This window comes from Excalfactoria chinensis, chromosome 2 (assembly GCF_039878825.1).
Source record: "Excalfactoria chinensis isolate bCotChi1 chromosome 2, bCotChi1.hap2, whole genome shotgun sequence".
Classification (NCBI taxonomy): Eukaryota; Metazoa; Chordata; class Aves; order Galliformes; family Phasianidae; genus Excalfactoria; species Excalfactoria chinensis.
In genome coordinates, this window is record NC_092826.1 from 49,269,690 (window position 1) to 49,294,380 (window position 24,691).

The 24,691-nt window shown below is 38.3% G+C and overlaps 1 protein-coding gene across 1 annotated transcript in view; it reads right to left on the minus strand.

The window, feature by feature from the left end:
• Positions 1–24,691, minus strand: part of PIEZO2 (piezo type mechanosensitive ion channel component 2) — a 283,067-nt gene that overhangs the window by 64,168 nt on the left and 194,208 nt on the right. The window contains exons 10-24 of the mRNA XM_072330043.1: positions 23,084–23,122; positions 21,711–21,849; positions 21,156–21,292; positions 18,307–18,543; positions 15,921–16,044; positions 14,230–14,477; positions 13,431–13,579; positions 12,152–12,325; positions 10,498–10,539; positions 7,914–7,946; positions 7,340–7,566; positions 5,033–5,193; positions 3,921–4,097; positions 3,619–3,744; positions 792–992 (exon numbers count right to left, since the gene is read on the minus strand). Of these exons, the coding sequence (XP_072186144.1) occupies positions 792–992; positions 3,619–3,744; positions 3,921–4,097; positions 5,033–5,193; positions 7,340–7,566; positions 7,914–7,946; positions 10,498–10,539; positions 12,152–12,325; positions 13,431–13,579; positions 14,230–14,477; positions 15,921–16,044; positions 18,307–18,543; positions 21,156–21,292; positions 21,711–21,849; positions 23,084–23,122 (2,214 nt within the window). The remainder of the gene's footprint in view (positions 1–791; positions 993–3,618; positions 3,745–3,920; positions 4,098–5,032; positions 5,194–7,339; positions 7,567–7,913; positions 7,947–10,497; positions 10,540–12,151; positions 12,326–13,430; positions 13,580–14,229; positions 14,478–15,920; positions 16,045–18,306; positions 18,544–21,155; positions 21,293–21,710; positions 21,850–23,083; positions 23,123–24,691) is intronic.

Here is a 24,691-nt window from a genome sequence, read left to right on the forward strand (position 1 = left end):
TTATTTATCATTATTATTATTTTTAAATGCTTGTACAGCAATAGCTTGCCTTCATGTAGGTTCATTTCTGATGTTTGATGCCAGACTGGGTGAAGCATTTAGGAGGAGTACATTAGCTGAGCTTAAGCTCCATCTGGGAAACTGCTGCTGGCAAGGTAGACAAACATCTACAAAATAAGACACGGACCAGATACTAAGAATTTGTCATGAGTCTTCTGAAAAATAATTTCACTCATTTATACCTGCCTTTCTTAATGTTCTGAGTGTTTCCTGTCTACTGCAAAGGTCTTTGGAAAAAAACTTTGTCTTAAATATGCTGTACAAAGCAGCAATAACCTTTGTTGCTACTTGCTCCTATAGACTGTTAGCAGTTACAGCAGCGCATATAAAAAAGAAGAACGTTTGGTCAGCTAGTGACAAAAGAAGTCCAGAAACTTCTAAATGGAGAAAATGGCCTGGTATCCTCTGTTTTTTGCTCCTGCAGTTCCTAATTTCCTGTGCATTTGTTCATGTAAGGGTATAGCTCAGTTCCCTTATTGCACCCATCATACCATTTGTCTGGTTAAGAAATGGCAAGCTAGGTCAGTGAAAAATAAGCAGCAGAAGATGCAAGTTGAAAATCTCCATTAGCAGAGAGGTGTTAACTATTGCAAGGTCTGACATGAGTGATGACTAAGGCATTCTGCTGGTAAGCACAGTTCAAACTAGTATTCAAAAGTAACACAATCTAGAGGTTTGGAAAGACAGTCTAAGGAAAGAAGAAACAAATTAATTAATATATTACAATTTACCTCTAAACCAAACTTGTAGAAGAAGTAGTTTATGAAATACTTGACACAGTTTACCAGTCCATCATCCAGATGTGCTCTCGTAATATCATGGAAAATAGTTTTTGTTACAGGTGCAGTAAGGTTATTTCGACATCTGTAGTACTCTTGATGACGGTAAATTGTAACTTCAAAAGCCAGAATAGCCAGCATCAGTAAGTTATTCTACAGGAGATACAATCAGAAGGATACTAAATAAAAAACAAAACCACAAGACATTACAAAACTTTCTGATAATCATAAATCAACAAATAGTAAAACAGATATTACCATTGACAGCTTTTGTACTCCAGGATGCACTGGAACTTATTCTTAGCTACTGACATTGTAACAAATTGAGGTTCCTATCACTTGCTGGATTTTATACTGAGATACAGATGATGAGCCATTCGTTAAAAAAAAAAATAAAAATACTACAATGAACACTAGTTGTAGAGAAGAAGTTAGAATGCACTGACCTATCCATTTTCCCTCTCATATTTTGTAGTTTCTATGAAGGAGACGGAGATACAAGCATCCACAAATTCAGTTTCTGCAGTTCAGATGGCTAGCTTTCTAAAACCACAACAACCTTCAGTACTGCAAATATATCATGGATACTCCTTCAAAAGAGCAATTGGTTTAGCTGTCAGTCTTCATTCAGGCAGAGCTCCTGTTTTCTGTCATATTAGGGAAACTTGCCTTGTGCTTAATGTAAGAGAAATACTAACCAGCTTTACAAGTTGCTTAAAATCCAGAGAAAGACTATCAAGGAAAACACAAATGAAGTTGAAGAGGCAATCTCTGGATATCTATTCACAGAGAAATATTTGGGACACAACAGTCCTAAGACAGGTTCCACTGATACTTTCAATTTATCCATTCATTTATTTGTTTGTTCATTTTTAACAAGTATTTATTTCTGTTTGCCCTTCCTGGGCTTCTTTCTTTTGGAGATAGATATACACAATCCACAATAGACAGGTTTCTCACTTCAACACAGACCTCTTGAATGTCTATTATTAAGGGGACAAATCAGAAACACAGTGAGATCTGAAAGTTGGGGAATTCAGGTCTAGACCTGGACTGAATTTCTCTACACAAAGAATATATTTTTCTTGCTAAGACATTGAACACCTTCCTAGAACAGTGTGTAATCACAAAGCATTATCTGTTTACAGATGTAAAGCTCCTAGCATCAAGCCACTTCACCTTCCATGCAGAATTCTTGTGTCAGCCACTGATCTTCCTCAAATATACTCTTAACTGATGTAAGTGCATGGCTAAGGGAGCGAGAGGAAGAGGTGCTGCAAAGGTCCATCTAGTGAGGACAGAGGAACCCACTACACTGACTGCACTTAGCTCAGAGCAATCCCAGGTATTAGTACAGTCCAGAAAAACTCTCTGAGAGCAACCCTGTGGAGAAGAACTTTAGGGTTCTGGTGGATGAAGAACTGGACATGAGCCAGAAGAGTGCTCTTTTAGACCAGAGGGCCAGCAGTATCCTGGGCTGCATTAAAAGTAGTGTGGCCAGCAGGGAGAGGGAGGGCATTGTCCCTCTCTGCTCTGCCCTTGTGAGGCCTCACCTGGAGAACTGCAGCCAGGACAAGAAGGGCATGGAGATGTTGGAGTGAGTCCAGAGGAGGGCCACAGAGATGATCAGAGGGCTGTAGTACCTCTCCTATGATGAAAAGCTGTGAAAGTTGGGATCGTTTAGCCTGGGAAACAAAAGGCTGCTTGGAGACCTCATTGTAGCCTTCCAGTACTTGAAAGGAGCTTACAAGCAGGAGGCAGACAGACTTTTTATGCAGGTAGAAAGTGAAAGGACAAAGGGGAATGGATTTACAGTGAAAGAGGGGTGGTTTAGGTTAGATGTTAGGAAGAAATGCTTCACTGAGGGCACTGAGACACTGGCATAGCTGCCCAGAGATGCTGTGGTGTCCCATCCCTGGAGGTGCTCAAAGCCAGGTTAGATGGGGCCCTGGGCAGCTGAGCTGCTGGGGGGCAGCCCTGCCCATGGCAGTTGCTGGGACTGAGTGGGCTTTGAGGTTCCTTCCAATCTAAGCCATTGTATGACTCTGTGATTCAAACAAAATTCATGGTCACAGGGAAGAAATGAGGAATAAATCCACTGTTAGATCAAAGCCTGTTGTTAAGTCAACAGAATTCTGACTACTTTAAATTGTGTATACAAGACTTTGGAGATTCCTTAAATCAAGAAATGACAGGCAAAGTTTCCCCTGGGAAACGATACATTTTTATTGCAGTGTTTTTTAATCAAGACAGGAATAGTAAAATACTGCTCTTATGCTTTAGCTAAAGAGAAAAAGAAAAAAAAAATATATCTACTGTCTGAATGAATTATTACCTTAACTCATTACAGTTTCTAAACTGTGGCTATAAGGAATAAGCACTTAAAAAAATTAACAGCTCATAGCATACACTGTTACTTGAGGCAATTATTCCAATTAGACCCATCAGTCCTTTGGTAACTGAAAGCTATGCACCTCTTCATTACTTTGAGCTCTTAAATATTACATTTCTTGGAGTGCATTTAACAGACAGTAGAGTCAGAAAGCCATAACTTCTACATGCAGATTGCTGTAATTGGTACTGAACCCCATCTGGAAATGTCCTATGTAACAGAAATGCATTTCTGCTATTTCTTCCAGTCTGCAATTCCCTAATGTCAGTGGCTTTCATTAACTGTGTGTGTGTGTGTGTGTGTGTGTGTTTGTGTGTGTGTGCGGCAGATGATATACTCCAAAGACAAATAAGAAAATATTTCAATACAGATTATTAAAGAAGTTACCCTTAAGTATAAAAGTAGGGGATAAGACTTTCTCAATCCAACCCATTCTGCAGGATCAACCGGACCACTGTAGAGGACTGACGTTTTGAGTTCTTCTAAATCAACCTTTGTTTCATTTTCTCTAGGCTAAAAAGAAAATGCAATGGTTTATAAAAAAATGGATAAGGCTGCTTGGAACTGAAATGATAATCAACAATAATATAACAGGAGAACTGTGATTTTCAATACTTGATATGTTTCCTTTTGCTCTTCTTCATTGAAGAAAGCAGCAGTCAAACTTTTTAATGTACATTTGTACTCACCAATGTACAGTTACTGGAAAAAGTGCTGGGATCAATAGATGTGAGCTGGTACAACATTTTGCAGACAATAATCACACATGTCCAAACAGTGCAGATACTTGATGCCAATGGGCGAAACTGAGCATATGGCAAAGCAAGAGCCCAAGCAATTAAAAACACAAAGTTAAACAGAGACACCTGGAAACACAAAAACATGGTGGAGAGAAATTACATGAAGTAATGAGAGAACCGAGAGAGTCTGACTTTTTCCATAGTAATTAAAATAAAATCATTCAAAACAAAAGGACATAGAGAAAATGAGAAAAATCCTGGAAAAATCACCACATTTACAACAATATTCACAGTAACACGGACACAATGTGGTAAGTGAAGACGGGAAAATTAATACTTTAGCAAGAACGTTATCTCACACAGAGTATGAATACTCTTAGACCCACAGCATTGCATACCCATCTGAGAAACAACAGAAGTCAAGTAAAAGGGATCAAATATTGATTCTGCTTTAGTTCATATGAAACACAGATGATGCAGATCTACGTGTATATGGAACTCACCTTCAAACTCTTGACATTTTTTTCCCCCAAAGATGTGAGTAAAAGAATTTTGATTTTGCTATTTAAGGACTTGTATCCTACTACTCTGTTCAAGAAATGGTTATATCAGATGGAGAACTCACTGCCCACACTGAAGGCACACTAAAGATGTTGCTCCTTATTTTTTAAGATGCAGTTCCACGTTGCTGTTTCTTCAGCTTGAGATCTGATTTAAGTAATTTTTCTAGTTGCTCCTCCCCAATCTTATACATCCATCATTCCTAGCTGATGGCCAGATACTACTTGTGTGCAGAAAGGAGAATTTCTTTTGAATCCAAAAAACTAAACTAAACCTTAATATCTGGGGGAAAAAGGGAGGAGTGAGAATATCTGGGCAGTAAGACTATATCTGCAAGATGCAAGACCAAGGCAGGTCCCCAGCAGTTGATAAGCCCAGTTGAATGCCTCAGCTTCAGTGAGATCTCTCACATGGTCTCTCCCTATGCTTGGGTATACTACGCAGCAGATATTGACAAGCCTCCACCACAGGTATGATTTTGACAGCAGGTGTTTACTTGCCTCTTTTACTGTGACCCAGATGATGTAAGAGGAGACGATTTTGATGATATGTAGCTCCAAAAGCCACCACACAAAGACTTGCATCTTATGAAAGTACTCCAGGAATTTCAAAAACAGCACTGTAAGGCGGTCAATCACCAGATGCCACTTGTTTCTTAGGTCTGCAGGATTTTCAAGAAGAACCATTTGGAGGAGAAAAACAGAAGGTCTTTGTGAAAAAGATTATTTCACCAGGGAACAACAAGCTTTCTACTTCTGCTCTTCTAAGCCTTAGAGTAAGACACAAAGGAGATTAAAGGTATGGTACAGTGGTTAGCTGAGACAAAACATGTCTGTGATCTACTCGCTATGGCGCTCTCTGTTCTAACCTACATTAACTTCCCCATTTAAAAAACGTTGGTGGTGTCTGGATAGAAAACTTCCATCAGCCTCATACATATTAGTGTAAAGAGCATTCACACTGTATTAGGGATTTCAGAAGCATTTTTTAAATTAGGAAGGATTTTGCACATTATGAGAACACTCTTACAACCAATACCAGGACTGAAAACATTTCAAAATGGCTCCAAAACATGTCCCCACCTAAACTGTTATAAATGCAAAGGAGTAAGCAGCTTCTGTATGTACTTATTTCAATTCATCTGGTTATTTTTGTATATAAAGCAAACAAGGCTGGTTATTCTGTTCATATTTGTGTGAAAAAGCACATGCTGCTTGTGGAAAGCTCATTTTTGGAATACCTGAAAAGCAAATTAGAGATTTTTTTTTTTTTAATCTTCTCTTTTTATTTTTTATTTATTTATTTTTCCTAAGCACACCTAATAAAAATACTGAGTGATGTACGCTGCATGATTATGTAATTAAACATTACAAATTAAGCAAGAAACAGAGCTCTAAATTGACGACTGCTCTCATGAGTGTGATGAGTACATCTTAGGAAAATATTTCTAGAATTAGAACTAAAGAATTCTTGATGATCTCTTATACTTTCACTGCATTCATTTCAATTTGCAGCGTTACTACTACGCAAAGTATATCCAGACAGTACCAGTGAATTGAAATAGGCAAGTAAAGTCCTGTAGTGAGCTCTGTCTACCATTTTGAGGCACCATGTGCACTCACTGAAAAACTGTATAACAAAGTCCGCACACATGAACACGGTAAAACAATGATAAAAGTCACCCACATGGCCATTTGACAATGATATAACTCTCCGGTAGAAATAAATGCACGTGCAGCTTAAACATGGATCACACACTGGCAAGCAGCATCTCACGTTATTTCCAATCCCTACACGCTGAAGTGCAGAGGGGGGCCCATGGGACAGGCTGTACCTCCCACTTTCCTGATTCCATGTGACTGTACAGGGTAACCCTCAGCAGTTGCCCTCCATCCTCAGACCTTCCAGCATGTGGGGAGTGCAATAAACTCATCAGTCCTTAGAAACTATATGAGAGCTGGCCAAGAAAGGTTTCATATGCCCCATGAAAATCTCTGTGAGGGAAGATGTCCCAGACAGGAAAGAGAAATAGATGCAGCTGAGCTAAGCCAAATGCAATGACTTCTGGCTTTGACAAAGACCCTCTCTATTTATGTCCTATAAAAACTGACACAAACAACTAAATCTGTGATAGGGTGATTTCCAGACACTACAGCCTCCTTGGGTGTTAAATGCCTCTCTCTTGTTTTCACTCATGGCTCATGTTCCTAGCAGAGATACAGAAATAATTCATGCTAGGGGTTCATGCTAACACTATCAATGATGACAACATCAGCATTACCAATGTCTGCCCTTAAGTGTTCTAATGTTCATCTGGCATCAATTACACATTCCATATTCAGAAGTGAAAAACGACACTAATGTGCACATGAATAATGAAGCAAAGCCATTTGGAACTTCTGAAGTGAATTGTCTTGAAAGCACATGGTGTCAGAGATTAAAAATGTATTTACATAATCCTTATTTTAAAGAGATTTCACTCTAAACAAGATCTTACTATTTGTGGTATCTATTAACACAACCCAGAACACCTAGAAGAACTTGGTCTTGAAAGAGATATATTTTCATTTTCATTCTCTCAGGATCCTATGCAAATAGTACATTTTTTCCCTAGAACATGTTGCAGCCTGTTGAATAATTGACAAGGAGCCATCTGCTCAGTTCAGGCTGTTTTGGCAAAGATTCCACATAAAATCAAAAGGAAAAGGTGACAACTGAAATGAGCAGGGATAACCAAGCATGAACTATCTGCTACCACTGTTACCTAAGGCTAAAGGAAAACAAAATTTGTAAACCATGAAGCTTACCTGTAGTTTCTTCTTCCTCTGACTCATCGTCTGCATCATCATCTTCCTTCTCCTCATCTTCCTCTTCTTCTTTTCCTTTTTCAGCCCTCCCTTTCCCTCCCTCCCCATCTGGCTCTTCCATTCTTTTCTCACCAGCCTCTTTCAGCATTTTATCCTCTTCCTTTTCACTGCTGGCTGTTAAATTCATCATAGTTATGTCAGGCAGGCTTCCATCTTGATGCACCAGTCTGTTGGTAAATAATAACATCTCAGCAAATTGAGCAGAAATTACATTGTAGTCTTGTTCTTTTTCAAGGTGTATAATTAGAAAAAAAATAAACTGTTCATGGAAAATGCCTTAGAAGTGGAAAAGTTAATGATTCTGGTACTTTCTTCAAACACACACTGCAAATTGAGTTGGAATATATTAGTAATTACTTTTCACTCAGATACTAAAAGTTAGTTAGTAATGAGTGGTACTGACACTTAAACTTGACATTTTCCCCACTGGAGAAAATGGTCAGAGTTTAAGATGTAGAAGCATGAAATGACATTGCTTAAGAGTAAACATTTCATGACTTCACAGGGGACTTACTCATTTTGGTGGTTTGGTAATTTTTTCTTGAGGCTGCTCAAAATAATTGGAACAGAAAGAAGAAGGGAGATGAGAACAGAGGGGTTACAGAAGAAGGTAATCGACAAATATGTCATGCTACACCACAAGTAATAAAGCATTCTCATAGTCCATCTGCAGGACTTTATGATGCCAAGAGCATGCCATCATGACATTCACAGGGCGCTTCTATAAAGAAATATGGAGCTGAAGCACAGATGGAAAGGGGACAACCTATTTACACCAGCGCCAAACATGGTCAGAGCTGTCCAATGCCATAACATCACTTAATGTTTAGTTATGCTATATTAAAATTGCTATACTCAGCATATTTTCAAACACCTGTTAGACTGTTTCTGGACAACAATAAGTTTAATATTTTATGCTATAATCTCAGGGCTCTGTTTTCCATGATGTAAAATTCTGGCATATTACCCTATAGACCAAAAATTCTGCCAATTGTAACTGGGGTTTTTACAGTTCAAGATGCTAAGATTTAGCCATCTAATCATTAAAAAATAAGAGCTCAGACTTAGCAGTTAATGAGAAAGTCAAACAAGCAGAAGTATTACTACAGTATTTGGGACGTGCCATTTTTGTATTTTGGAGATTTCAGTAGCTCAAATCAGAGATAAGCCATAGAAATTAGACTGAGCAATGCTGAAGAAGTAACAACAAACTGGTAGCCAAAAAGAAGAAAATATAGCTTGAGAAGCTTAATGAAACAGTTGAGCACGAAAAAATCTCGCTGATTAAATACAATGATTACAAAAATTCCTTATTACGACCTCGGCTATCAGCCTGAGGGTTGATCTGAAAATCTCTTTTTCTCAACAGTATATCCAGATACAGAAAATAAAAAGCCAGTATACCCTGTTTTCATAGATAAGGTGATATATTAAAAAAATGATATCCAAAACTTAATAGAAGGACTAAAAACTAATATTCCCTAAAATGATGTAGTCTATCTTTGTATGCTTATCTAAAACTCCAACAATGTACCAATAGAAGGGTAATAAACAAAGATGAGAAACTGAATGTTCAGTTCAATTTCAATGTTATGGAGATCCACAACTAATACTATTCTTCAGAGCCCATTTCAAAGGCAATATCCAATGAAATGAAAGTATCCCTGTAGCAAGACCAATTTTGCACTGGTGCAGTTGCATGGTAATGAAATATCCCAATTGACTGTTGTGATGGAAAAATCTGCGTTCACACTGGTGTAAATCAAGGTCTCACTAACTTACCTCAGTGTACACTGGGAAGGAACATAGGAATCCTGCAGGATTTTGTATGGGAAGCCTAATCCTCCTCTTACTCATATAACTCCCATTCATATCCAGGAGATGATGGGGTTATAAAGAAGGGTACATGCAGTGTGTACCTGATGAAGCTTCAGTGGGAGCTTAATTTCCAGTATATCAATCAGTGATATCAGTACACAGAAGCACAAGAGAGACTGCTCAGGAGATCTGAGTCTAGATAAAAAGCCCTACCCATATTAAAGGGTCTACTTGAAATCTTTTTTCCTAAACCTCCTTGTTTATTCCTAGGGTTGTTATTGCTAGCATTAGGCATCAAAGCGATTTCACTCCAAGAGTTTGCCACTGCAGGCATATCAGTGTCCACTCCACACCTCTCTGACCCCAGTGCCCTACTTTTATTCAGACATGTCGCATTGCTGTGCGTCTGCTGGCAGTTCAGTGGACTGTGGTTGACCCTTATGACCACCACCAGGCCCAGCTCTCAGCCTTGAGAGCTCAGAGTGCGCCCAATCTTGTCTCCTGGCCAGGCCCCTCTGCTCCCAGCTCCTCAGCTTCCACCGAACTACCTGCCCTTGCCACTTCGGACATTTCTTGCTACACAGTCTTCCTCAGACTAGTGATATTGCATAAATCCTCCCGTTCTCAAAGCTGATTATACTGAAGACCATGATTACCCCAGCCAAATATTCTGAAAGATATCTTCTTTATGGAACTGTTCTTAAGATATAGAAGGATAACTATAATAACAGCATGGACTTTTATAGTTTGGATCCTGTGGTGCCCAACTTGGTCTACAGATTAACAACCACAGCACGCAGTGGTTTCAGCACACTGAAAATAAACATGTATTCAGCATTTAATTAACTTGACCCCCAAAATCACTTTCTGAAGTCTTTGTGAGGTGGACAGGGATGTGCGTATGTGTGTGAGTTCTAATGCGTGCACATGCAGGCATGCATCATTCCATGCACAGACAAAGGGTAGGAAAACGAGCCTCCTCAACCAAGTCTATTGTCTGCAGCCAATTTCAAATAGCACCAATTAATCCTGTGTTAAGACATGGGCAAAGTTGGAGAGAAAATTCCCAACTGGGAGATGAACTCACAACATATAAATATGGAGGAAGTGCATTAGTTGCTTCATCAGCTCTAGAAGACTACAATACCCAAACAATATTATCTCTGTTTACTTCAGAGCATAGTGCAGCAAGAACATATTTTATTTGAAGGCAATTAAGAAGTAACAAACAAGGCATAGTATATCTTTTGTTAAAGAAAAGGAAAGTTTGAAGTACCCACCTATTTATTATTAGATAAACACGGCCATTGACTTTGGCATGGCTATGAGGTGGGAGATGAAAGCACAGAAATGTATGAGATGACAGTGGTAAATGAATTAGAAAGAGAGAAAAGGAAACTGTTAAATGGGAATGAACACACTTTCCTGTTTACCAAGAGACACATTGTCATGACAGAACACAGTCTGAAAGTTTACTGCATACCATGCAGTGAAAACTCTGGGAAGACTGTAAATATAATACTCCTGCATTTAGATTGTATGCTGTTTCAGTTAGACCCAAGTGCTCCTTTCAAAGATCCCCAAAATGTGAGGACAGCCTCTACCACTTCAACTCAATAAAGCCACAGATAACTCAGCACATTTTTAAAAAACAGATTTTTTGCTTCTGTTTATTTCCATTAGTTAGTTATTTCTCTTTAAAGGTGATTCTAATGGAGCAACGTACCATAGAAATTAACCTCTCTCATAACCTCTATCTCCATTACATCACAATTCATAAAGTTCATTTTCTTTAATGTTCTCCTTTTTTTTTTTTTCTTTTTTTTCTTTTTTTTCTCTTTTGCAATAGAAGCAACATTAAAGCACTTTCAGAAGGGTAAGCTAGTTTTTGAATGAAAGCTGGTGTTCTCAAATTTTATACTGATATTTTTATTTATTTTTATTTTTTTCTGCTCCCAGCAAGACATTAAAATCAGTGTTTCATCATTCAAGAACAGGGTGATCTTTGTTATATTGATTTTCTTCATACTAGCACTTGGAGAACAGTGACTAAAATTTTTGGTATCTTTCATGCATATTAGATTTGCAAGTAGTGGTTTCACAAGCAGGAAGTGCTGTACCATGATGAGACCATCTAAGTCCTGAGGCCATCTTAGGTTTTGTTTCCCATTTTATGCCTATTGGATCACTATTCATAGGAGCTGGAAGCTCCTATGTTAGTCAGCATAGAGCAAAACGTTTAGGCTACAACAGAGCTTGTGAAGATATTTCTCAGCATCGCACATTTCCCCAGTTATCATAGTCCAGGAAAAGCCCATTTCAGCCTTATTCATACATTCACAGATGAGTTACACATCACTGGACAGGTAAACACTTTAAAAAATGTGTCAAGATGAATTGCCTCTTGAAAGAATTAAAAAAGAGGTGCTGCATAGAGTATAGTATGAAACCATTTCTCTCTCTTGTACTCCTAGAGTAGGATCCTAGGACTTACTTTTTTAATGTAGTGGAACATTTGGCTTTCAAAAAGGACCATAAAAAAACTGAAGTGATCCAAATTAAAATCCATAATTTCTTTCACTGACAGGATTTAGAAAAAGGCACACACAGCAACTAACCATCTACCTCCCACGAAAGGTGAAAATCAACAGAATGAATGCACAAGTATCAGTATATTTGAAAATGTACCTCTAAATGAGAAATCTCTGACAAGTAGTGGAAAGTGGGGGAAGACAGATACTTTGGTTGTGGCATATATAGCAAGGTGCTGTCTGCTAAGGGATGCTTATTTATTATTTTTTTTCTCCTTTCTTTTTAACTCTATCAGTTACAACAAAAGCAAATAACATCTAACAAAAATTTAGCACTACAGAACAGTCAGAAATAGCATTTTCATACAGATAACGAATAGGTCAATTAAGTTAGTTTATTTACCTGTAAATAGTATTGTCCTGTTTGCTGGTTACAGCTTTCAAATCAGTGAGCTGGAGGAAACGGTCATGGAAATAGTGGAGGTGTAAGATACACGCCAGTAGGAAGGAGGTGGGGATAAAGATGCGAGTGAATAGTTCAGCCACAGAAAATCTTTTTAAACCAAGGTCTGCTAGTCTGGAAAAAAAATAACCCGCTAAGTCATTGTTCACACCAAAATCTTTTCCATGTCACGAAACAGCGTTACAAATCATTTAATAATAAAAGAGGAAGCAAGGGCTAGTATTTGTTATATGCTTTTCAATCTTTAAGTTATTCTAAACAAGGAAGTTTTACAATGTAGATGTTTTGAATTGGGCTTTAATAATTGTAGAAAGATACTGTAAATGTACAGAACCAAATGAATCAATCCTGCCACAATTCTCTTTACAAGAACCAGGTGGACTGTCTCCGACTGAGAGTTCTGCATCAGAAGTCCACTTATATTATATAAAATTTCTGACAGAAACTCTGTTGAGGAACTCCCAATACATCATAAGGAGGAAAAAACACTAGCAGGAGAAAAGAAGGCTGGGGGGTGACCTTATTGCAGCCTCTCAGTACCTGAAGGGTACCTATAATCAGGATGGGAGAAAACTCTTTGAATGGGCCGATAATAGTAGGACAAGGGGAAATGGTTTTAATTGAAAGAGGGAAGATTTAGGTTGGATGTTAGGGGGAAGTTCTTTACTAGGAGAGTGGTGAGGTCCTGGCACGGGCTGCCCAGGGAGGTTGTGGATGCCCCGCCCCTAGAGGTGTTCAAAGCCAGGTTGGGTGGGGCCCTGGGCAACCTGATCTAGTAAACATGGAAGTTTGGTGGCCTTGCCAGGCAGAGGGGTTGTAGCTTCATGATCCTTGAGGTTCTTTCCAACCCAGGCCATTCTGTGATTCTGTGTGAATACTGGTCCATCTTTGTCATCTCCAGGCACACTGCAAATCTGCCCTGTCTCTCCCTGGATCTTGCTCGTATGGTCAAAGACGTCGTGAGAAGTACTGGTGCTGCAGTGGGAATGCTAAGAAAACCCTGGCAGCAGATAGGGGAAAATATGACTCTCAGAACCGTTCTTGTGTCCTTTTTCTCCTCTTTTGCTACTCCAATAAATCAATGGCTTCAGAGCTGAGTGCTTAGTCATCTATGCCTAAGGATGGTCTCACGATGTTTTTTCACTACAAGAAGGAAGAGTGCCTCCAGAACACACCAGAACCAGAAGTCCAAGGGAAAAAATGAAATGAAAACACTTACTTGTTTTCATCCAGGCCTGTCATATTTTTCCACAACCCAGGGAATGACTCAAACTGGTATGTGTAGATGAAGATAAGTACCAACATCGTGTAAACAACAACTGACATCCAAAAGTATTTCAGAATCCTTCTCCACCACTCGTAGTGCACCTGAAAATCACACACTGAGGAATTTAAAAGAAGCTGAAGGCAAAGACACTGATAAAAACACTGACAAAGCTATACTGGAAATAAACATTAATAGTACTACTCTTCATTGCTGGCCTAAAGTAAATAGTAGACACAGAATTTGGTGATGAAGTTCTTAGTTCTGGTACATATGCCACTAAGTAGAGAGTTCCATGTAAAAAAATGTCTGTTGGGACACGGACAGACATGAAGGCCAGGGACAGATACTGTCATTCTACTTCATTGGCATTAAGTAATGAAGGTGCAGAAGGAGAGGGATTCTGTGATCCACGTGTGTGGAAGCTGTGTGAACCAGCCATCATAAAAACTGGTGCTCATGTGGGATGTGCACAGGTCCAAAACTTTCCCATAAAGTTTCCACAGTTCTCAGTGATAAGCAGTGGAGTCTCACCGAGTAGGTAGGTCAGATGCATAACCTAACAACACCTAATTTATATCTACTTCACCTGTCATTCAAAGTAGAATCAACCCTTTCAAATAATCTTATTGCTATTATGCTGTATCTAACTAAAGAACAAACACACTGTTAATAATAACATCCAAGCTTACTACAAAGTTAAAAGTATAACTGAATTCAAGATCAAAATTCAGTTCAAACAGCTCTCGCTTACCTGATAGAGGGCCACACAGAACAGGAATAGTACCATATAGATGATTTTGTACATGACAATTCTACCCTCAAAGCTGACAAAGAAGAACATGCCTCCACAGACGTAAATCCAGTACTTGATGAACATAGCCATCACCAGCTTCCCCAGAACTTTCATAATATCCTGTTCATCCTCATCATCATCTTCCTGCTCCTCCTCCTCTTCCTCCTCTTCTTCTGCCACTTCTCCCTCTTGCAACTCTCCCTCTTCTGCAAATACACAGAGTCGCATTTGACCTCTATCTTAGGGACCTTAGTAAGAATTGAAATGGATGGAAAGTAGATCCTCTACACACAACACAGAAACTTATACACAATATTCACAACAGACTGTATTTCTGAATCATCATCAAGCCTCCAAGCAAATGAAAGCATTTTAACATCATATGAGCCCCAGTCTGCTCCTAGACCCATACAGCATACTGGCCTATACCTTGACACCACTCCTCACTTCGTCTGATATGCAGGCAGATGTAGTGGAACGTTAGAGCCTAAAGACTGTATAATGGGTATCAGTGAAAACGCTACCTATAGCAGAAACCCAGACAAGAGACATTTTAAACTGGAAAACAAAGAAACCACTAGTACCACCAGAAAACCTCACTTCTTGAGTTTAAAGGGATAAATGTCCTTAAGAGAATACTGCGGCTTCCTTCAAAAACCACAAGCAAGAAAAAGCATTAACATAATACCAAACAAGCTTAAAAAATATATGTGCTGCACTAACATTGTCTTTTGCACATTTTTTCTTTCAGAGAAACTACCACTTTTCTTGCTGCTTCTACTATACCTAAACTACTGCAGAAAAGACCAACTGCTTTTGCCTTGTGAAGGGGTCAGGGTTTCCCAGTTACTCAGCCTGGGATGCTTGTGGAGGGCAAGTTAGGTGTTCCCCCATGAGCAGGCACACATGAACAAGTATCTGGATAACAGGAAAATATACATGCTTATTTTCTCATATAAATCTGTAGTTTAATTTCTGATTTTGCACAAGTGTTTACGTGCAAACTCAGCTCACAAGGAATTTAGCAATTGCTTTTTCTTATGTAAACTTTTATCCTCCCGTGGTTAATTATTTTTTCCTATGTAAACTTCTATCCTCCTGTGGTTAAACTCCTACCACAATTTGTCTTCTAGTTTGAGTTTGGGACACAGCAATAAACTGATTCTTGGAAAGCTCCACAGCATATTTCAAATGAGTCATTTCATTTACCTTCTGTATTTTGCAGTTCAACAGTAAGGAGAATTTTTATTTTATTTGATTTTCTGAAGTTCAAAACTGAGTTTCATATCTGCTGAGAGATAGTTACACATGGATTTTGTAATATTGTGCTTAGCTAGTAACAGGTATCTGCACAAACCTGAAAAAGAACTTTACTGTGAGAGTGACAGAGCACTGAAACAGATGGATGAGAGAGATGGTCGCATCTCCTTCTATGGTGATATTCAAGACATATCTGGATGCCTGCCTGTATCACCTACTGTAGGGAACCTGATTTAGCAGGGGGGTTGGACTAGATCTCCAGAGATCCCTTTCAACCCCTAAGATACTATGATTCCATAATCTGTCTAATTGATTTCTGCATTAAGAAACACAGTATCTTGAACTTCTATTATGACTGAAGGACTCCAATAAAATGAATGCAGCTTTACCTTTTTCTTCATCTTCTTCACTTCCAACTTTGACCTCAGATAAAGTAGCTTCTTTTAGTTGAAGTGCTTTCTGTTCAGTGAGATGTTGCCTAAGCAGTAGCCAGAAAGTAATCGTGAAAAGAATCTGCAAACAGAAATCAAAACAGAAACAACAGGCTAATTGTATAACCTATCTTCTGCTAATGCAAACACATCTTAATAAATTTTGCATGATTTTGCTTCCTCTTTCTATCAGAAAATGGCAATTATGTCATTAGTGTCAAAGCATACCTTTGTGGAAGTAATCTAAGAAAGTCTGCATTAAAACTAGCATTGCTTTATTTGCATATTTCCATTAACTTTTCACTCTGACTCTTTCCTTAAATATACTTACCTATATGGTTCTGTTCTACCTTCTTCTACTTCTACTCGGTTTTTAACTCCTGTCTTACAAGCTGAAGGATCTTCTCGTTATATATTAACTGGTATAACCCAATACGTCTATTTGTATTCACTTCCACCTTCTGCAGGGATCGAGTGCAGTCAGGTGAGTGTTTTGTCATTAAGTTTGCTAAATCCTAGATTTCAGAGCTTTGATACTTCAGGTGCTTAAGTGCAATTAATTAAAAAATAAATAAATAAATGGTGTGTCTTAAAGTTAGAAAAGATAGTTGAATCTGTTTTGCACTTGGAGCATTTGCAAGACTTGAGGTGGCTCGTAATTCTTTAAAGAGACCATAATTCCATAACAGTAGAAAAATAAAAATGAATGATATAATAATAATAACAAAAAGGAAATAAATATATTTGTTTAATGAAGAGTGTATTTCTGTGTTTTGTGAAATACTGAATTCAGCAGCTTGCAATTCTGAGACAGCCAAAACTCAGAAAAGAGCCATGTTGCCCATTCATCTAGCAATTGATTTTATATTTATATTTTGCAGTGGTGCAGAACCCTTGAGGTGAGCAGAGCCCTCTGAGTCCCTCTGGTCCACTCCTTGCTCCAGCATGGCCACCCAAAGTAGAGTGCCCAGGCCCCCATCCAGGTGATCTTTAAGGAGGAGAACCCACTGGTGCCTTGCTGGAGAAAGAAGTGAACCAAAGGGACTCAGGGGGCTCTGCCCACCTCACCCCTTGTGTAATTCTGAAATTTACAATCCTCATATTTGCACAATAGCTTTTTTTCTTAGCAGTATCTAGTTTTAGATATTTGACTGTATAGCTAATAAACATATGACAAAGGTACTGATGAATTTAAACAGTTAAAACTTCCTAGAGATTTACAAAGCTATTTACACTGGAACTTGCAGAAACCCTTGAGCTTTTGCTCTCTTACTAAACCATTCCAACCTTTATAGGAGAAATAATACAGTATTCACTATTTTTCATATGCATTAAATACCAATAAATGGCTATGCAAAGGGCACTGCCAAAAAGGAAGATCATTTGCTGAACAACTGTGAATTATAACTAGGAGGCATGAGGAAAGCAATTCACTTAGCTCAAGGGGAACACTGCCAACTAGCTCTAAGCTCTCAGATGCCCTCTAGGGTACTCTACAAAACAACTTCCTATTGATGCATATTCTCTCCCTCAGAAGCACACCTGCCAAGTACAATGCCTTTTGTAGTGCATTCAAGACATCAAAGGAACAAATCTATCATCTATCATGCACTGAGGTCAACAAACACTTATTTTTGTCATGAATTCCAACTCATTCTGTTTCAGGTGTGATAGTGAGGAATTAAAGATCAGTCACAGACACTGCTGCTTGTGCCAAATCATGAAGAAGTAAGTATTACTGGCAATTGCAATGACACCACAATTCTAGTTGCCAGCATATTCCAAGACAGGCCTGACATTAAAATCACAATATGTCTATTTAATCACAAGTACTGAGGTTGCCTCTTTTTCAAGGCTTCATATTGCCTTTGCTCTGTTCCCACTGCAAACAGCAGATATTTTGCCAGTGACTACACAGGTTCTGATAGCCAGAAGCATCCATGTGCAGCATTAATGCTGAAGACTTTTTGATCTCAGCTACAAGAGGTGAGACTTAGGAGGATAAAAATTTATCTAACAAATCAAATTACAACTTTTTCAGATCCATTTTATAAAGCCAAGTTTTCAATCCACTAACATTGCTCCACTAAATCATCAAGAAAATCCACATATATGTATATATGTCTGAAACACTTGTTTTGGCATAAGCTTAGTAAGTAGATTTCTCCACAGTGTTTTTTACTACTCATCCTTTATTGTAAAACTGTTACTGAACATGGCTATGTCAGATACCAAGGATATGCTCTTAAAATGTCAAGCAATCTACTTTTGTGTTTGGTTTTTTTTTTTTCGGCACAATGTGTTCTGTGGTTTCATAAAAATCTCATCTGCTTGTAACACCTACCTTTGATGCCAACTCTCCAGGTTCCTTTCTTTCTAAAAAACCTGATACTTGAGGAAGCTCATCATTCTTGAGCTCAATACTCCATATGTATTGTAGTATTAGCAGTAAATTTCCGTAGAAAACCATGAATGGTGAACTGATCATAGCATATTTCCTTCGGTCTCGAATCATCCACAGTGTGCAAGACCAGATCAACAGCACAAAAGTCAGCCAGCTGTGATACGTGATACTCCATGCCTATGAAATGAAGAGAGGGAAAAAATGTCCATAGATTCATTCAGGAACAACACTGTGACAAGTTGCCAGTTACACTTAACTTATACTTCCCTGCTTAATACATGTTTTCACTTTCGTGAGACTCTCAGCCATATTAATCTGCTAGTGGGCCAGCTACAATAAATTATTAAATTAATAAATTAATTGCACAGCTGTAAGGACTGTGAGCAGGTTCACTGCTTATCATTGCTCAAAGCAAACAGAGATAGACAACTTTGGGGCACACAAGACCTTTTTGCTAAACAGTGTTCAGTGTAGCAGCAGTAAAATATGCCTCAATACCTGCCTGCATTTAAGACCTTGAACAGACTTACAGAATCATGCATACTCCAAATTGCTTTAACTTTTGTGGAATCTCTTTAAAATGGAAAGCAGTGGTAAGGCACACAGCTTGCCTTAAAAACATTTAGTCTATGCTAATCATGTTATGTTGCCTCCTGTGCTCACAATTATATAATGTTTTAAATTGTTTGCAAAGAACAGTTTCTGAAAACTACTCTATAAAACACTTGGGGGAAATGATTGTTTTTGAAGTGTTTTTTTGCTAGCACTGTTATTGATTTAGGACTAAATTCAGCTATATGCTGGTATTACTGTCAATAAAATATTTTAAATTCTGTTTCTATTTAAAGGGAAAGTATTAAACATTAAAAACATTTCAGTCAGTCTAGTTCTTCCTACTTGGAAATGATGTCTTTTAGAAGTATATGAATCACAGAACCACAGAGAGAATCACCAAGGTTGGAAAAGACCTACAAGATCATCCAGTCCAACCATTCACCCACCACCAATAGTTCTCACTAAACCATGTCCCTCAACACAATGTCCAAACATTCCTTGAACACCTCCAGGGTTGGTGACTCCACCACCTCCCAGGGCAGCCCATTCCACTGCCTGACCACTCTGTCAGAGAAGTAGTATTTCCTAATGTCCAGCCTGAACCTCCCCTGGTGCAGCTTGAATCCATTCCCTCTAGTTCTATCACCAGTTACACAGCTGCTGACCCCCAGCTCAATACAGCCTCCCTTTAGGTAGTTACAGAGAGCAATAAGGTCTCCCCTGAACTTCCTCTTCTCCAGACTGAACAATCCCAGCTCCTTCGGCCGCTCCTCATAAGGCCTGTGCTCCAGACCCCTTACCAGCTTTGTTGCCCTTCTTTGAACATGTTCCAGGGCCTCAATACCTTTCTTGCAGCTAGGGGCCCAAAACTGGACACAGTACTTAAGGTGCTGAGTACAGGGAGAGAAACACTTCCCTGTTCCTGCTGGCAACACTGTTTCTGATGCCATTGGCCTTCTTGGACACCTGGGCACACAGCTGGCTCATGTTCAGCTGAGCATCAATCAATATCCCCAGGTCCATTTCTTCATACAGTCTTCCAGCCACTCTGCCCCAAGCCTGTAGCGCTGCCTGGGGTTGTTGCGGCCAAAGTGCAGGACCCAGCATTTGGTCTTGTTGAACCTCATCCCATTGGCTTCAGCCCAGCTCTCCAGCCTGTCCAGATCCCTCTGTAGGGCCTCGCTACCCCCAGGCAGATTAACACTTCCATTCAACTTGGTGTCATCTGCAGACTTACTGAGGGTGCACTCAATGCCCTCATCCAGGTCATAAAGATACTGAAGAGGACAGGCCCCAGCACTGACCCCTGTGGAACAACACTCAACACTCATGACTCGGACTATATGACAATATATGACAAAAAGCAGCCAAACTAATTTATTTTAGCCTTTTTTTTCTTTTCTTTTTTTTTTTATTTTTTTTTTTTATTTTATTTTATTATTATTTTTTTTTTTACTGCAATATTAGGCCAGGAATCTTTAAGGTTAATTTCATCACAGTGGAAACCTTTCCAAAATAGTAAAAGCAGTATAGGGAGTATAGGCAAGTATAGGCAGACATCTAATCATTACACTGTAAATTTGCCACAGTGCAGCTCAGGATACATGCATCAAGTGAGCTTAAAAGCAAATAATGAAATGAAAAATTAGGGAAGCAAGGAAAATAAAAGCAAAACCTATGATAGCGACAAAGTTATATTTGCCTTGAGACCTTCTTGTGACAAGAAAAGATAGATTTATTTATTTATTTTGAAAAGAGCAATCAGCCGCATTTTTCAGTCTGAAATAGGAACTATGTTTTTAAACCATACTATTTGATTTTGAAATACTTTAATTTTGCAGACAGAATTCTAAGTGGAGCAACAGGATGACAGTCCAGCTTATACAGAAGCTTTGCAATCAGTAAAAAAACAAGCCCATTTTTTAAATTATTATTATTATTATTATTTTAATTGACAAACCCAGTCAATGAAACCTAGTGCTCCCAGTACTGAAAACGTGATGCTTTACCCAGAACCCTGCATGTTGCCCCACTGCAAGCTCTGTACCAAGCTAGGAATTATTCATGAATAACCTATAGCAAACCCAGAATGCTACAGACAATGTATTGATATTTTCTAACCATGATGCAAACACTTACTGAAAAACAACAGATGAGATTACTGTAAGGAAAACATCAAGAAGACACACTTATTTGTAAATCAACAGCATTATCCATTTATTGCCGATACTTACCATCATAGCTATCAAAGCACAAATGTAACTTTGCTTCATGATAAATTGGAAAACAGAGACCAGGGCATGCAATTTAACATTTTCTTTTTCCTCCTGAGTAACTTCTTCCTCCTCCTCTACCTCTTCCTCTTCCTTTTCTAAGTAGAAAGAGAAAATCTTATTTGCAACTCATGCTGGTCTAAAAGTAGTATGAGTACTGTCTTCAGGTAGGTAAAGCCAGACTGATTTTACTTGCAGTCACTCAGATAGCCCTTCTACACGTTAGCAAGCTCAAGAAAGGAGCCATAAAAAATTATGTTTGAGCACAGTAAAACAACACAAAACATGCAATCACTGTGTTGGTTGATGAGGAGACCAATTATTTTAGATAGTACGTGACTACAGCCCTGTTCACAATACTGCCAAGTGGTAAGCAGTTGTTGTTAAAGAACAGTTATTAAAACTTCAGCAGGTCAAGAAGTTTACTGAAGCAAAAGTAAATGTAAGCAGTGAACTAAGATAAAGAACAAGGAAATCTGGAAATAGGAGTAATTCCCAGGCAATTCTTTTCACTACCTGACATGTCATCCGAGGGCTCCCATTTGTACTGTGGTGTTGAGTACATGTCTGCTTTGGCTGGACCATTCTCTAGTGGCAGTGTGGGGTGGATGGTGTGATAGTCAGCAGGGTTCCCGTTCACTGTTACCAGGAGAACCTGCCAGAAGATGGGACAGAAGCACTGCATTTAGGGCAGCTCTTATGAGAAAAAGACTCCTGTGCTTCTTTAGTGTTGGACTGCCAAGACTACAACAACAGTAAAGGAGCCTAACCAGTAACTTTTGTTGGCTCCTTCCAAAGAAAGTGACACATTACAGCCATGCCACATGCAAAAGTAGCGCATAACAGCTTCTCAAATTATTTTTGGTAGCTTTTCATGCAATATCAACAGATTTTAGCAAGCTATAAAATACTGCTGTATCTTGAACTTCTGCAAATATGTTCTTTAAAAGATTTAAAGTTTTTTTCAAATTCCCTAAGGCATCACTTCAGTGTGTATAAGAGCGATCTGAAAAGGCATAAAAGTGTGGACACACAAGCAAAAGCGATCATGTTAAATGGCTATTTACATGCTCTTGGCCTGTCTCACCTATAAAATTAAATGGAAAGAAAAAAATGTGTAAGGGCAGATTAAGTTAACACATCCACAGCTGGGGAAGCCTAAGGCCAACTGCATGGCTCAGCACAGTGAGTGAGTTCATGTTCCAGTACCCTAATGGTAGAAGCTATGGACAGGCATGTATGGGCTAATTCAGGCTCTCTCATTCAGAGCAGTTAATTTAGGTCTCATCTGCAGTTACATAGCCTAAAAGGCTATGGAGCACATTTAGATTTGGTCGTAGATGCTCTCAAAGTTCATCTGCATCTCTCTGTATGCTGAACAGAGGCGATGTTTCTGCTTTTAGGATTGCTACAGGAGTTAAGACAAATAATGACCTACTGTTGGCTCAAGCAGAGATCTTAATTTTCTTTAATTTTGAAGTTAAACTCAAGTACTGTCAGTCACTCTTAAAAGAGCTCAGCATTTCAACACGATTGAAAGAATAGAAATAGAAAATTAAGTTTCAAGATGGTTTGCATTAGAAAGCATATATTGAGATTTTATTTAAACCCAGTGAAATAACAAAGATTGTTTGCCAGTTGATACTACAAGAAGTGTAATTTCAAATGATCCATTCTAATGCTAATAAATAGTTTCTTAGTGTAATTGTTAAGGAAGCAGAAGACAATTATATTTGGGAGAATCAAGTTTACAGGGTAAAACACAGGCTAACCAATATAGAGAAGTTTTTAATGTGCCAGCTGAGTGTGTATTTACATATATGAGTGTAATCTGTATTCACCCAGGTTAAAAACAATTACAAAATTACAAAGACTAGCAGTATACTAACATCCGATGGCTTGTATTCATCTTGGGTCATTGACAGAAGCTGCAAAAAGCAATGCAAGGACAAATTATTAAAGAAGCATGGCTCAAGCATTTATGTTATTTTTTGAATACAGGCATGCATATTTGCTGACTTTTGCAGAACATTTACATTAAGAAATTCTGGAAGAATTCTTCAAAAGTCAGCAGAATTGTACACTATGCTCCATAAAATGGTATTTAGTGTACTAAAGCCATTGACATATCTTTACTGCATGTTTCTGTGAATTCTGAACAAAAACTGAGACTGTTGCATTGAAATTTTAGGTATTAGCTCAAAGAATTAATCAGTATCACATAATACTGATTAACTGCTTTCTAATGCCTTTCTAATGATCCCCGTTTTAATTGATCATTAGAATTACTCTATAAAACTACTTCCCATGTAACGTTTATATAAATATACAATGTGACACCTAGAATTACAATCATTAACAATTTCATTTTCCTCAAGTAGAACTATTTTTCACTGAACAAAAAACATTGGCTTTATCCAACACTGAACAATAGACGCTGAGTGAACATGAGAACATGAGGTAACATCTGCAATTCTGATGTGTCAAAAAAAAGTGCACTAAAGGATCAAAAGCTACATACAACAGTTTTATCCTTCTTATAAATATCTTTCACTGTAGTTGGTAAGAAACTTTCATGGGAAAAACAAAAAAAACAACAAAAAACTGCACTTTTGAAATTTTTTTAAAGGCCCCAAATTCCTCTTTCTGTACCATGTTTTGGTTACTCCATGTTTGTCTGCAGAAGATTTTCAGGAATATTTTTAATGCCTTCTTTAGCTTTTCTGTAGTAGATGTGGAGTATTTTGTAGTGAAAAATTAAAACTTCCAGAGATAAAAAGGGAGATAGCTGAATGTTAGAACCCAGTAACTGCTGTGTTTCTCTCCTTTCTTTTTTTTTCTCCTTACGGTAGGCTCAGTTCATTCATTTTCTAGTTTGTTTACCATTGCTATTATTATGATGCAATTTTGAGGAACTTAAGTCTATGTGGCTTAACAGAGTATTTATATAAGATAAATTTATCTGCAACTGGTCAAATGAAACATTGCATTGGAGCTTCTGGGGACTGATGATAGAAAGCTACAGCTTTCTAGAAGCTTTTACAGCAACTGCCTTCCCTACCCTGCCATAAACATCCAACAAGGGCATCAGTATGCCTGAAGGAAGATAAGCTGGTAGTTCCTCTTTATTGATGTGAGTGGTAATTAGAAGTTACAAGGCAGATCAGATCCTTACATAAGCTTTGGAAATTTCTAGCTTTTCTTCATAAAGATAGTGGCCTGTTGACAAAGGACTTGCCCTGAACTTCTTCATTGTGAAAGTGAAAATCAAAGAATGTGTCCTTTTACTTCCTCAGACCGGCTCTTATTTTTGTTTTATTAATTTTCACAGAATAAATTCCATACTCTGCCACACAGACTTGATATTTTTCAACTTAGTCCTATAGTGACACGGTTCTTACTAGTGACCTAGCTGATGCTGCTTCCATTAATTTCAAAGTAATTGCAATAAAATTGTGATGGTTTTAAATACATTTAATGCAGAAACCCTTCCCCTT